Genomic DNA, 14,121 nt, shown 5'->3' on the forward strand with positions numbered 1-14,121 from the left:
CTGGCCGGTGATGGGTGGGTGGGGGTGGAGGTGGAGGGTCAGGAATCGGGTGAAAAATAAAATTTTAAAAATGAAAATATTTTTAATGATGTTTTGGCTAATTTATAGTTGAAGGAGAGTTTTGGAAAACGTTTTCCTTAATTTTTTAAGGGAAGTCATTTTTTTTAATTTTGAGGAAAATGAGTTGATTTGAAAAACATTTTCCAAACTTTTGTCCCAATCAAACATGAGAAAATTGAAAAACATTTTCCAAAAAATATTTTCCTTCATATCAAACACACCCTTAGTATATAATTATGTTCAAATTATTAGTATTATTATTATTACTGATAAAAAAACTAATTCAACACTCTTTAAATGAAATTGTGTTGTGACTATGATGCGTAGTTATTTAAAAAATTAAAAAGATAACCATAGTTAAAGTAGTAACCAAAACTAAAAGTCAAAATGACACATCAAAATACGTCACAAATACTTCTACCAGAATCCATCTCAAAGGTTCGTTTTCTTTTCTCCCTAGTTGTACAGACCAAGTTTGATAAATTTAGTAGTAATTTTTAGTTTTTGTCATCCCAAAAAGTATTTATTTTTTTAGAAAGGATATTATCCGGTTAAATATAATATCAATTAAGATTTTTTCTAACTATAACAAAAGAAAAATCATAAAAATAATGTTTTTTGTAGTTATTTTTATAGTTATGAACACATTACTTTTACATTTTTTTTCATTAAACGTATAATTTACTTTTTCCTTTATGGATTAATGTGTTTTTTTCCCCATAAATTTTAATGTTAACTAAAAAATAAAAGAGGACAAAAATGATCTATCACTTATTAATAGTAAGCACTAATTCAAATCAATAAGATAATCATTTGTTTTCAATAATTGTATCTTTGATATTATTGTAAAAATATTATCTATTACTTAAAAAATTTGAAAAGTTCAATTGAAAGTTTTAAAATATTTATATTGAAAAGTAGATAGTTATTTGTGCTCTTTTTTTAAAACTATATTATCAAAGAGAAAATAAAATTATAAAATTCACAATTAAAAATATTTGATGCCTCAATATTTGGGAGCCTAAAACAAAGAGGTTGAAATTAGTTGCAGTATTTCAACATCTTAAAGTTTGTTCACTTTTATTCTTTCAGTCTTCTTTGATATCTTAATTTATTTGATTTGGTACTCCCTTTATTTTATATTAAGTGAACTTTTGATTTTTTTTATTGTTTTAAAATAATTAAATTGTTTAGAGGTTAAGATAAATGTTTGAAATATTTCATTGTTTGCCTTTTTTAGTGAAATTTAATATCTTTTAGGAGATAAATTGAACGTATAAAATTATATTTCTGATTTCACAAAAGATAATAGTGAAAAATATTATTTAAATTTTTTTCTTAATAGATGTGCACTATCTCATAAATTCACTTAATATAAAATAGAAGGAATATTATTTTATGCTACCAATAAAAAAAATGCATTATAAATTAGGATATTAATTAGTGAAAAAAATGTTATTCAGTGAGCATTGAATAATTACAATGAGAAGATTGTTGTACATAAATTACTTATATTAAAAGTGTATTTTACTATAGATTTGTTTAATCCCGAATTTCGATATATATAAAATTGTATTTAAAGGTATTCGAGGTTCATAGGGTGTACAAAATCGAATCGCAAATTGAGTTAATTCGAAAAAAAATTGACTAGTGGTTGGTTCGGTGTTAAAAAAAAATTCGACTATATTTGAGTTGGTTTGATTTTAACTAAAAAAAACAACCCGTGACTAAACAAACCTGACATTATATATATAATTTTAAAATTTTATTTTACACAAAAAATATTAAATTTGATATAATTTTTAAATATTTCTTTTACTTTTTCATAATTTTTATCTTTTAATATATTATTTCAAGTTTGAACCTTAGAATTTTGGATAGTTCCATAAAGATTATAGTCCACAGGTGTTGGTAATTACAATAAAACTTGAATCAAAATCAAATTAGTACTAATGCAAAACGGAAATTAATTTAACACTAAGAATGACAATAATATTGAATATTTATTCTTTGATTTTATATTGGTTTAGACATTGAAATATATAATCTAATTTTAATTTCCTTTTATATTTAATCATGTAACTAATACTTATTAAACTTATTTTAGCATAATTTAGTACTTTTAAATTATGATCATTTTTATTATGACTTGTTAATTTGCTATATTTGTTTTACACAAGTCATTATATATATATATATATATATATATATATATGAATATTTTACTATCATTAATCATATCATTATTTGTGTTATATTCTTAAAAAGCACCTTACATAGTTGTATTTTTGATAGTACCAAAGAAATATTTGATTACAAGTAAATTATATGTTTGTATGAATACTGTAGCGGAAAAATTCAAAAAACCCCAGTTTAATTGATTTGATTTATAGTTTTAAAAATTCGACACAAATGATTTGGTTTTGATATTATAAAAATTCGAACCAACCCGACCATGTATATCCCTAGACTGGTTTAGTTTGAATCGATTATTAGTTAAAATCAAAATCAAACCAATTTAATTGATTTTTAAATTTTTTAAAATCGAATCATACCAATTGAAAAAATAATTGTCAGTTTGGTTCAGTTTTTCTGGTTGTTCCGTGAGAAAGTATTAATTTTTTTTTGAGGACATACGTATCGATAAACACAAATTAAACACCTAGTACATGAACAAGCCACATGAAAACTATTGTCGGTTAAATTACGCAATTTTATAGTTATTATTACACGAACAAAGTGATTCAATTAAGAAAAAAATACTATTTTATGTGAGGTAGGATAACTAAAGATTAAAGTAATGAATTTTGATGGGAACTTAGGATCTATAGTTGGGCTACAATTTAGGAAAAATTACATATCTACACACCTTTATTTATCATAATTTTGGTTATGGCAAAGGGCCTAAATACCCTCGAATTATTGCAAATGATACAAAATAACCCTCCATCCACCCATTGGCTCCAAAATACCCTTGTCATCCACATTTGGATTCAAAATTGACAACTTATTTAACGATTTTAAATTTTAACTATTTAGATATATTTTTTAAATACGTGGCACTCAACTATTGATTATAATTTAAACTAAGGTCCTATTACCCCCTAACTTTTTTTTGTAATTTTGTACGACTTATGTGGCACACTCCGTGACTCCACGCAATTGAGACGCGTGAGAGATATTTGAATGTCACATAAGTAAAAAAGGTGCACAAACTTATCAAAAAATGGGAGATGTAATAGGACCTTAGTTTAGTCAAGATGTGTCTCTGAGATTTCGATCATAGTCTAGGAAGGTACTTGCACATTTTCCCATTTTTAAATACAAAACATTAAGTTGGTACTATTTTATTTAGATTATAAAGTAGTTTTATTGATTTTCACAATGCAAAATAGACAATTAATTTTAAAAAGATGAATGAAGCATACAATTTCTCTTTTTAAAAAATAATAATTTGAAGATAAAGAAAAAAAATATAAAAAATAATGAATCCAAACCATATGAAAATTCAGATAATCAATCAGCTATAAACAATAACCAAACAAAGGAAACTTGCTACAAAGGAGAAAACCAAACAAAGGAAACTTGCTACAAAGGAGAAAACCAACCACACATAGAAGTGACCAAATAACTCCAAAAAGCAATCTTATCTTACTCACATCTCCCTTGTGGACACACTATTTTCCTTACCTTCACAAAAAAGATTCACATAACAAAACAAATTATAACAATAATTAATTCCAAAAAAAAGAATATATTAAAAACAAATAATAGAGTAGTAGTACAACACTAGAATAGGTAAGTTAGTTAATTGAAAGTAAAATAAAATGGCTACAGAATTCGATCTTCCCGAGGAAATTGTGCAAGTACTGCCGTCAGATCCATTTGAACAGCTTGATTTAGCGCGTAAGATCACTTCCATTGCCTTATCCACGCGCATCTCCGCCTTGGAATCGGAAGCCGCCGCCCTACGCCGCCACTTATCGGAGAGAGACGACATCATCAACGACCTTAACTCTCAGCTTGACTCACTTGACTCCTCCCTCGCCGATGCCTCCGATAGACTTTCCCGCGCTGAGCAAGAAAAGGTCCGACCCGGTTAAGCTTCGGCGATTTTTCTTGTTCGGACTAGGGGTTTGACTTGTTTGTAGTGGTTGAATTTTGCAGGAGAGTTTGGTGAAGGAGAATTCAATGCTGTCTAATACTGTGAGGAAACTTAATCGTGATGTTGCTAAGGTATTATTCCAATAATCCCAAATCATGCTGCTGTTGCTCTACTTAGTCAATACTTGCATTTGAGATTTGAATGTTGCTGTACTTAGTCCGATTTGATTTAAGTTTGAAGCTTTAAGCAGGTAACCATGTTTGTTTTTGCTTTAAACATCCGATATCAGAAGTCTACTGGCAGGGCTTAATCTGGATTCATGTCAGTCATCGGGAAAGCTCACTATGGGGTAAACTAAAAGAGCCCACCTCTAGTAATAGAAGCTAGTTGAAAAAAAAAAGTAGTATGATATGGCTTTATAAGAGATTTAAGAGTGTAATGTTAAAATGGAGGGGGAAAAGGGTGGGAGAACAAGATTATTAGGGGTATTTTATCTAAGGCACTTTAGCTTCATTTATCACGAACAACTTGTGGCTTGTTATGGACCTTATAGAGTGAAGACTGAAGAGAGCTCCTACATGTTATAGAGTATGTAATTGTCAGTTTAGCAGTTACCCGATTAAGTACTTCTATAGTTTCCAACAATGTCCGTTGGTTAGATAGACATGTACATTACATCTTGCTATAGTATCAGTCATCCTTTCGGCAAGCTCTGAAGCATTAATGTGGTTTATTCACATAAGCTATTCGCTGGAATGAACATACAAATGGAGCTTTATTCATACACATCGCCCTATTTCAGTAGTAGTAGCTATTTGTTCCTTATTAACCAACTATCTGAGTGTTTAATGGCTTAATATTTACTGAACCTGTTTTCTCATGTTACATTGCCATTGGACTAGTTTTGTAGCACAGACGACTGCATAACTAGTTGGAGCTAACGATATCCTTCTCTTTCCTCTATGTTAGCTGTGTCATAATGTGCACACGTGTACTTTATACATATATATCCATAAGGTGTTATTCCACTTGATCCGAAATCCTGACATCATGTATCTGCAATGGTAGTAGGGTATTTTTTTGGATTTATTTGTTCTAAAAGACTGATCTCTTGAAACTTACAGTTGGAAGCCTTCAGAAAGACGCTTATGAGATCGCTTAATGAGGAAGAAGACAGCTCGGTAAGTCCTTTTATGAAATTCGAAGGATTTCTCCATCTTCCTGTTGTTATTTAATTCCTGTAACTAAAATAATGCCTTTGAGGGTACTATACAATTACATGGAAATGGGCTAAATTTCTCAGTGCTGAAAATTTACGGGAACTGGCAACACTATTACCTGCTAATTTGTCAGTAGCAAATGTTGTCCTCATTAATAATCTGTCGCTTTTGGTGTTTGACAGGCTGGAGCTCCAGGTTTTGCTAAAAATGGACAAAACCAATCAGGTTTATCTTTTTGGTCATTGCTCTATGTCTATATTCTTTATCTGCAGTTTACTCATATTCAGTAAATATCTTTGTGTGAAGGTGTTCTATTGCTCCAACTTTACCATGTGTAATATGTTCCAAAGTTTGCTATGTGAAATATGTTTATTAGAGTAAAGTTTCTCCACAACTTCAGATATAGAAACTTTATTCTTCTCGTGAGGATATCATGAAGTTGTCTATTATTGGTTCTAAAGATTAAAAGGTTTTATTGATTTGACAATATTTTGTAAATCTTTTGTCATATGCAGTCGACAGTTTAATATACTTGGGTCATTTTCGCTCCCCTTTTCATTTTCTCTGAGCATATGTTTTGGGCGCTTCTTTTTCTAGTGGGTAAATAGAGTATGAGGAAACAAGCAGCTCTGCAAATTATTTAAAATGAAAGGTGTTTTATCTCTTAGCACTTTAAAACAACAATTTCAACTTATGTGTATCACTTAACCAAGCTAGTTTAAATTATTCAGATCAAGATTCTTCCTCGCCAGCTTCAATACCTCCTCAACGGACCCAGTCAACAGAGGTTGGATATTCACATTCAGAGGATGCCGAATCAGAAAGTATGCTCCAAAACCCAAATTGTCTGTATTGTGATATTATTGGTGACCTCTGGCTAAGCAACTTTTAATCTATGAAATACTTTTGCATTGTGTAACTTAACCAGAAACTTTATCTTTATTCAATGGTTGCAGCTTCAAGGCCTCGAATATCACCAGGTTTGTTGTTAGCATCGCAGACTAGCACCCCACGTCTTACTCCTCCTGGCTCCCCTCCAAGTCTTTCAGCATCTGTGTCTCCTTCAAGGTCACCAAGACCGCTATCTCCAAGGAGGCATTCTATTTCATTCTCAACAGTAAGAGGCATGTATGATGACAGATCTTCAGCATTTTCTACATCCTACAGCCAGCATGGCTCGATGTCAAGCCTTGAAGCAGGATCGCAAACTGGTTTGTTCTTTTTCTGTAAACTCATATTGGGTTCCTTTCTTGCTCATTTGGCATGCATTATTAAGTATCTGCGGATTTTGTTGAGTCTATAAATAGAACAGTTTTTTCTTCATCTCAAAGGTTGCTGGGATGAATAAATTTTACTTGATGAATTGAGTTCATCCTAGCCGAGAACCTATTTTGAGTAAGGTAATACAAGGGAGAAGGAACAGTTGTATTATCGGCTATCACTACCTTCTATTGACTAACATGTGGTCTAAGTGCCACCATTCACCTATTTTGCACCTATATAGTGCATGAATGCCTTGCTGTGTCTCAACTTCCTCCCTAATAACAAAATTAAAGCCACATATTCTGAGGTCTGACATGAATGTCACCACTTTTGCATGTACCCTACCAGCACGAGCTCGAGTGGATGGAAAAGAGTTCTTCCGACAAGTTAGGTAAAGCTATTGCTGCTGAAAACAAAGTTATTGTCTATTTCGTACTGATTGTCCACTGCACTTTGTTAGAGAAAGTTCAATTGCATATGCAGGATTGACAAAAAATATTTATTTTGATGTCACGATGCACCCTGAGGATCTTAAGGAAAGTCTCATTAGTAACATTCACTACAACCTCCTCCACTAAGGGTCATAATCTTCTTTCCTTTTTTTATATGAGACAGTTACTGTAATTGATGTTTAACTCAGAATCAAAACATCTAACTGTAAGGTTTGGATTTTAAAAAAAAATCATCTAACTGTATTTACTTAGGGGAAGAAAATTACTGCATAAGTCGGAGATCTCTTGTACCAAAAATTAAAGAAGGCTCTCGTAAGCACCTCCTGACATAATACATGATTATATTGCTGCCCGAATATTCAAAGAAATGGACCAAGATACGAAAGTCTGTTGTTAAATTGGTTTTATCTTTCATTTCTTCTAGTATGTCGAAAACATTTTTGGTGTTCACTTTGGAAATCCTTCTTTATTTTTTCTGGGAAGGACTAATAGATTACTCTTCAATTTGATAACTGTAAAATGTCTTACTTAGACCTTCAACTAATGCAAAAATGGGATAAAACTTCATGTTCCATAATTTTGGCGATTGTCAGTCTTCTCGAACCAGATTTGTTTGTGCTTTGTGATATGCTGTGTTTCATGTTTGTATATTGTTAAGAGTCTTTGTTTAATAAGCACCGGATGGTTTGTGCTTTATCAGGAGTCGGCTATCGTATGAGCAGTTTGGTGGTTTTCTAGCAAATGTTAAGGAACTGAACTCGCACAAGCAAACGAAAGAGGTATGCTTTGCCTCAGATGATGATCTTATGACACTAACTACCAATACATTGCTCTGTACAAATATAACAAGCTTATTTTTGGACATTTTAGGAAACTTTGCGGAAAGCAGCTGAAATTTTTGGTGAAGAAAACAAAGACCTTTATACCATCTTTGAAGGACTGATCTCTCGTAATGCCTAATAAAATGTCCAAAACCTGAATATTGCATGTATTTTTTTAACTGTAAATTGACTCAATAAACTAAATGTATGTAACTTCTTCATGTACATTTTGTTGTCGATGTATTTTATTTTGATTTATAGCTTCAACAACAATAACAGGTTCATGTACATTTTATTGAACTCAAATGTTTTGAGCTTCGAAAATAGAGTACTGCCTCAATCAAGGCTTCAATATGTTATACGTATATCTGCTTGCAAAAAACACATGGAGATAAAATTGAATATATATGCTTTATTCTATCATCTTGGAATACCATAATGATTAATCCTGAATTGGTCACTGATTTCATTGAAAAAAAGAGTTAAGAGTAATTGGAAGGGAGGAGGAAAAAAGAAAATGACATGTAAGTTAGAAGAAAATAATGTACTAATTGTAATGTAAATTAGCTTTTCTAAGCATTGAGAGTGCAGTATACGCCACCCATCTCGAAATTTGTGTCCCGGGTCGGGTCTTGATTTGGAAGTCGAGTTTCAGTTTTAGTGTTGGGGTTGTGTGTTAGGTCCCCATTCGGGTTTTGGTGTTGGTTTTGATTCGAGTGTCGGGATCGGGTGTCATTAGGGTTTGAAAGTCTGGTATGGTGTCAGGGTTGGTTCCCTTTTTGAAAGTTGAGTCAACAGGAGTTGGGATCAGGTCTCAATTTGGATGTCATGACTAGGGTTGGGAGTTAGGGTTGGATCTCGGGTGAGGGTCAGGTCCCCATTTAGAAGTCAGGTCTTAGGTCAGGGTTGGATCTCGATATGAAAGTTGAATCTCTATTGTGGTGTTGGGTTTCGGTTCATGTATCGAGGTTGGGTGTTGGGTCTCGATTTAGGTGTTGGTGTTGGGATCAGATCAGGGTTCGAAAGTCGGGTTCCTGTCCGGGTGTCAGGATCAGGCTTTGGGCATAAAAGTCGGGTATCAGATCGGGTCTCGGGTTTTGAATGTCGAGTCTAGTCGAATCCATGTCGGGATCAGGCCCCAAATCATTCATCGGGGTTGGGTGTTAGTGTCTGGTCTAGTTCAAATATTGGGTCTCAGGTTGGGGGCGAGAGTAGGTCCTAATTTGGGTGTCGAGATTGGATCCTAGAACAGTCGTTAGAGTCGTATCCAGGTTCGAGTGTGGAGGTCGAGGTCGGATCCCAGTTCGAATGCCAGGTCTCAAGTCTCAAATAAAGTTGAGGTCAGGTCTTGGGTAGGGTCTAGGGGTCATGTCCGGGTTTGGACGTTAGGGTCGGGGTTCGGGTTGGATCCTAGATCGATAATCGGGGTTGGTTTTCAGATTAGAAACTATGTTCCTAAAGTTATTTTCTACTCTCTAGCCAAAAATAAAATATATTTTTTAAAAAATATTTTTCATTCACCAACCATACACTAATAAATATTTTCCACTCAATATAACATTTTCTAGAAAAATATTTTCGTTCATACCAAATATATACTTATTGGTATGAATTCAGATTATATTTATTTAGATTACATTTTGGTTCCTAGTAAATATATTTTTGAGGTTCCACAATTTTGGGTTATAGGTACATTGACATGCATGCAGGTTGATAACATAACCACTATTTTCCCTCTTTCCTTTTCCTCATTTTCTCCTATCCTCTAAACTTCTCTCTCTCTCTTTCTCATTCATTCTGCAATTCTCCCATTCTTTGGTGTCTGTGGAGGAAGCCTAAATTCACCCCTGTTAAGCTTTTGGGTTCTTTTTGTGAAGATCAATGGAAACTATCCTCGAACATTCGGTTTCTCCATGGTATATATCATGATTTTTTTTTTGTTTATTGTTTCATAATGGACAGCCCCATTTATTTGTTTCTACCTATTATTTCCTGTTTCTGGGGAAATGTTGTTTTCTAATTTTTTTTCATTTATAGATGCTTAATGTATGTGTTTGCAATGTCACGCGCGCCCATATAAGGCTCTATGTGTGTGTTTTTGTGTATATTGTGCGAATTCATCTCTACATCGTCATACATCTTATCAGATCTGTTAGATGAGATGTTTGACTGTTGTAACGTTGATCATCGTCAACCAATTGCAACTCTCCTTCTTTAACAATAACAAAGGTAGAAAGACATAAACAATATTGTCATATTGATGTTGGCTCTACTCTTTTTGACAACAATTGAATTTCTAGATTTTTTTTTTTTTGATAATATATAGTATAGTTTTCGAAATGATATAGAGGAGTCAGATTTGAATGAAACAGGACAAAGAAATGGTGGAAAAAGCCTTTTCCTTGCTTGTAAAATGTTTTAAGGAATATTTGCTTGATTTTCTAAAAACTAAATATAGTACTAACATCTATGCTTTATATCTCTGGCTTCCCAAATTATGTTAACAGTGAGAATACCTGCAATAATGTTGATGAAGAAGAGTCCGATGAGGAGCTTTTCAAGGTTGGACCCAAGCTACTATTTTGTGCTTCCTCCATTTCACTCACCGCGGAAGGTGATAACATGCTAGTTTCTTTCATCTTATAATCTTAAATAGCATGTGTTAAATTATATTCTAACCTTTTTTTTTTAACATATTTATGCTAGAGTTTCGAAGTCTAAGTATGGGGGAAGATCATGATATGGATGAGGATTCTACTAGAGAAGTTATCAAAGAGGATAAAGTGTGTGAGGAGTCGATAAGAGAAGCTTCGGAGAATCAGACAGATCAGTCTGAAACAACTACTTCCAAGCCTAGCACTTCAGATTCAGATGGTTGGCAAGGATTCATTAAAAGACTAAAGAAAGGACCGTCTATACAGTTGCATACGTTCCATCCTACCATTCCTTCGCTACCTTCATTACCTTCCATAAAGATGTTATCCAAAAGAAAAAGTAGGAGTGCACGACGTAGCATGCCAATGCTGCCTGCTCCTATTCTAGATGCTGATTTGCAACAGTGCTTTGAAGCTAACTGGAAGAATTTTTCCCACACAGAACTTAAGCAAGCTACCAACAACTTTAGCTCTGGTATGCAAGTTTCTTCTTTTAAAAGATTTTCAAATTTCAGTTGGCTCGGAGGTAGCTAACTTCAAAAGGATATATGATTTTGATCTTCATAGTACGAGCTAGTTTGTTTATGATCTCTCTCGGTTTGAATTGCATATGTTTAGTATTATGTTGTAGAACCATATTGTGATGCCTAAGCTTTTGTTGTCATTTTGAAAGATAACTTGATTGGTGAGGGAGGTTATTCTGAAGTATACAAGGGACTTCTCAAAGATGGCCAACCTGTGGCAGTGAAAAGGTTGACCAGAGGATCTCAAGAGGAAATGACGTCGGACTACTTATCTGAGCTAGGAATTTTAGTACATGTCAAACATGCAAATGTTGCCAATGTAATTGGCTACGGAGTCGAAGGAGGGATGCACCTTGTTCTTCCTTTGTCTCCTCATGGAAGCTTAGCCAATATGCTCAGTGGTATGTTCATTAGTATTCTTTTTATGAAACGATGCTTTCTCTGGACTCCTAACAACTAATTACTTTATTCTAATATGTTTGCAACATTTTCAGATGACAGGGGTAAATTGACTTGGCAAGTAAGGTATAATATTGCTGTTGGCACTGCAGCAGGTCTTGCATATCTTCACGAGGGCTGCCAGAGGCGTATTATCCATAGAGATATCAAGGCTGCTAATGTATTATTGACAGAAGATTTTGAGGCTCAGGTATTAATATATTCAAACCACTCATCATGACATGAAACTGACTTCATTTCTATGATTTCGGAATATCTCCTTCTGTAATACTTAGTTCTATAAGCAAACTGTAGAGGTTCTGTTTTGTCCGCATTGAATTGCACTATTTGTTGCTCATCTTTTGGTTTTGTGTAGATAACTGATTTTGGACTTGCAAAATGGCTCCCTGATAAGTGGACTCACCTCACTGTATCGCAGGTTGAAGGCACCTTTGGGTGGGTTTGTGGGAACCTAAGCTTTACCTATTGTAAATATGCGAAAAAAGATCCTTTTGTAGTAACTTTGATCTTGCATGTTCATGGCAGATACCTCCCTCCTGAGTTTTTTATGCATGGCATTGTGGATGAGAAAACTGATGTGTATGCTTTTGGTGTGTTACTGTTGGAGATCGTTTCTGGACGTCCAGCTTTGGATGAAGCTCGTAATAGTGTTGTGATGTGGGTATGTAATCATCTCAACCCCTTCCCTAGTCAAATGCAAATGCAGAACTATATAATTGCCTATTGCTTCAACTGAAACCAATCAACTTTTCAGGCAAAACCATTGCTTCTCAACAAGAAAAATAGTGAGATAGTTGATCCATCACTCGGAGATGCATACGATTTAGAACAGCTTAATCAGATTCTTATGGTTGCCTCATTGTGCATACAGCAATTTTCAACAGATAGGCCTTCAATGAACCAGGCAAGTAACTTGCATTTTAGTCGAAAAATTAGCAAATATTGATCATATCATAGTAACATAAATATTGATAATATGGACTTCTGCTACAAATTTTTCCATGTTCATTTTAGTAGCTAATGCGCAATGGAACAATCAGAATGTTCAAAACTTGTTATAATAATCACTCAAAATGAAAATCTAATGACAAACGATTACAATCACAGAACAATACATAAAGCTTGTTTTTTTGTTGTAATGCAGGTTGAACAAATGTTAGTGGCTGTTGATGGCATTCTACAGAGCAAGAAAAAGTTTCAAAGGTGGCCTCCCCTCAAGCGAAGATGCGCTGTAGAATTGGATGCACTACTTGAGTCACCCTAACAAAAACTTACACAGATAAATCCAAAAACCAGTAAGATCAGGTAGAACTAGAGAGATTTTCCTTGTTAGCAGCAGTGAGGATTGGTCTTCAATGCGATTGATCATACTGTAGTTAATGTATGCAACCACACGCGGAGCTTGTTCTATACCAGTTAAGACGGAATTTGAAAAACAGAATACATTAATCCAACCGGGACAAGTAATCAAGATAACAAGTGTAATGCTTCAAGAGTACTTTCAAGTTTTGACAGGCGAACGTACATAGCAGCTTTCTTCAGTGAATATATTCAGCTACTATATGTTTGAGGAAGAAAAGAGATGCCAACATATCTAGGGTGATTCGTCTCCGGTTAACATCATTATTGTTTAGATACATCTACAAACTTCTGAACTAGGTGATACTGAAACTGAAACTGAAAATGCATAGAACTGTGAACTGTAGATATATATAATGTTAGGTGAATTTGTTATATACTAGATTGCATGTATGTAAACCAGCAAATAAATATGCATAGTACATTCTTTCTTTGAGAAAGTGTATAATGAGCTGTTTATTTTGCACTATTGAAAGAATTTCAGATGCACATCTTCCAATTTTTATATTACATCCTTAGTTTTAATTTAGCACTTAGATCTTGGTCCAGATGAAATGGATGATCCAAGATTTATAGGCATCATTTGCATCCATCATACATAGACTGATTTAGCCGAGCTAGACATGGTTGATTTTGATGTTATTATAGCTATGAACAGACTAGCTCATGCAATGTCAATGTTGATTATCGTACTAAAGTTGTCAGATTTCATTTTTCGAGTGAGCCAGTCCTGGAATGGAAGGGCAGTTCGCCGACGCCCAAGGTAGGTCTAGTTTGTTACTTATTCATAACTATACAAAACCTACTTAAAATGGAAGGTTCTTGAAGCAAGAGTGAAGTCTCAAAATAGAAAGTAAAATCAAGGTCAAATATTAAACATAAAAGAAGAGGAAAAAATGCAATTGGGAAAGGTTTGAGTGATTATACACTTTATTTGTTATTTGAGATGGCCACTATTTTCAAACTAAAAAATATGTGGGACATATTGGATCATGAAGGCCAATCCAGCCTCATCAACTAAGTAGTAAGCTAGCAGTATGTACTGTCAAGTTATAAATGTTTTTAAAAGTTAGAAGTTGTGTTCTATCCTTAAATATGAGAATTCTTGCCACCCATTAGATTGAACTTAACAACATTGTGGAATGATTTTGAAATCATTATATAACTTCATGGCTTTTAGACTAAAATCTCATCTCCAATTTTT

The 14,121-nt window shown here is 33.7% G+C and overlaps 2 protein-coding genes across 3 annotated transcripts; both read left to right on the forward strand.

Annotated features, from left to right (window-relative positions):
- The first annotated feature begins 3,785 nt into the window (after positions 1–3,785).
- LOC107006240 (uncharacterized protein At4g15545) lies at positions 3,786–8,278 on the forward strand. Of its 2 annotated transcripts, XM_015204847.2 has the most exons (9): positions 3,790–4,148; positions 4,228–4,296; positions 5,290–5,346; positions 5,568–5,610; positions 6,117–6,209; positions 6,342–6,596; positions 6,997–7,039; positions 7,801–7,879; positions 7,971–8,278. In XM_015204847.2, the coding sequence occupies exons 1-9, from the start codon at positions 3,888–3,890 to the stop codon at positions 8,058–8,060; spliced, it is 990 nt and encodes a 329-aa protein (XP_015060333.1). In that variant the 5' UTR covers positions 3,790–3,887; the 3' UTR covers positions 8,061–8,278. The 2 variants fall into 2 exon arrangements, with proteins under 2 accessions (XP_027770444.1, XP_015060333.1); XM_027914643.1 differs by lacking the exon at positions 6,997–7,039 and having other exon boundaries at positions 3,786–4,148; positions 7,971–8,275.
- A 1,361-nt stretch (positions 8,279–9,639) lies between these two features.
- On the forward strand, positions 9,640–13,422 carry LOC107006232 (receptor-like cytosolic serine/threonine-protein kinase RBK2). Its single transcript, XM_015204842.2, has 9 exons — positions 9,640–9,837; positions 10,429–10,535; positions 10,628–11,050; positions 11,249–11,500; positions 11,594–11,748; positions 11,914–11,993; positions 12,084–12,219; positions 12,313–12,462; positions 12,703–13,422. Exons 1-9 carry the CDS (start codon positions 9,803–9,805, stop codon positions 12,820–12,822), a joined length of 1,458 nt encoding a protein of 485 aa, XP_015060328.1. The 5' UTR covers positions 9,640–9,802; the 3' UTR covers positions 12,823–13,422.
- Positions 13,423–14,121: the final 699 nt, after the last annotated feature.

This window comes from Solanum pennellii, chromosome 1, assembly GCF_001406875.1.
Source record: "Solanum pennellii chromosome 1, SPENNV200".
Classification (NCBI taxonomy): Eukaryota; Viridiplantae; Streptophyta; class Magnoliopsida; order Solanales; family Solanaceae; genus Solanum; species Solanum pennellii.

Excerpts from the sequence above, each read along its gene's own strand:
- LOC107006232 (XM_015204842.2), top strand. The coding sequence starts at position 9,803 with ATGGAAACTATCCTCGAACATTCGGTTTCTCCATG. Across the intron at positions 9,838-10,428 it reads GAACATTCGGTTTCTCCATG|TGAGAATACCTGCAATAATG; the intron begins GTATATATCATG and ends TTATGTTAACAG. Across the intron at positions 11,501-11,593 it reads CTTAGCCAATATGCTCAGTG|ATGACAGGGGTAAATTGACT; the intron begins GTATGTTCATTA and ends CAACATTTTCAG.
- LOC107006240 (XM_015204847.2), top strand. The coding sequence starts at position 3,888 with ATGGCTACAGAATTCGATCTTCCCGAGGAAATTGTGCAAGTACTGCCG. Across the intron at positions 5,347-5,567 it reads ATGAGGAAGAAGACAGCTCG|GCTGGAGCTCCAGGTTTTGC; the intron begins GTAAGTCCTTTT and ends GGTGTTTGACAG. Across the intron at positions 6,210-6,341 it reads AGAGGATGCCGAATCAGAAA|CTTCAAGGCCTCGAATATCA; the intron begins GTATGCTCCAAA and ends CAATGGTTGCAG.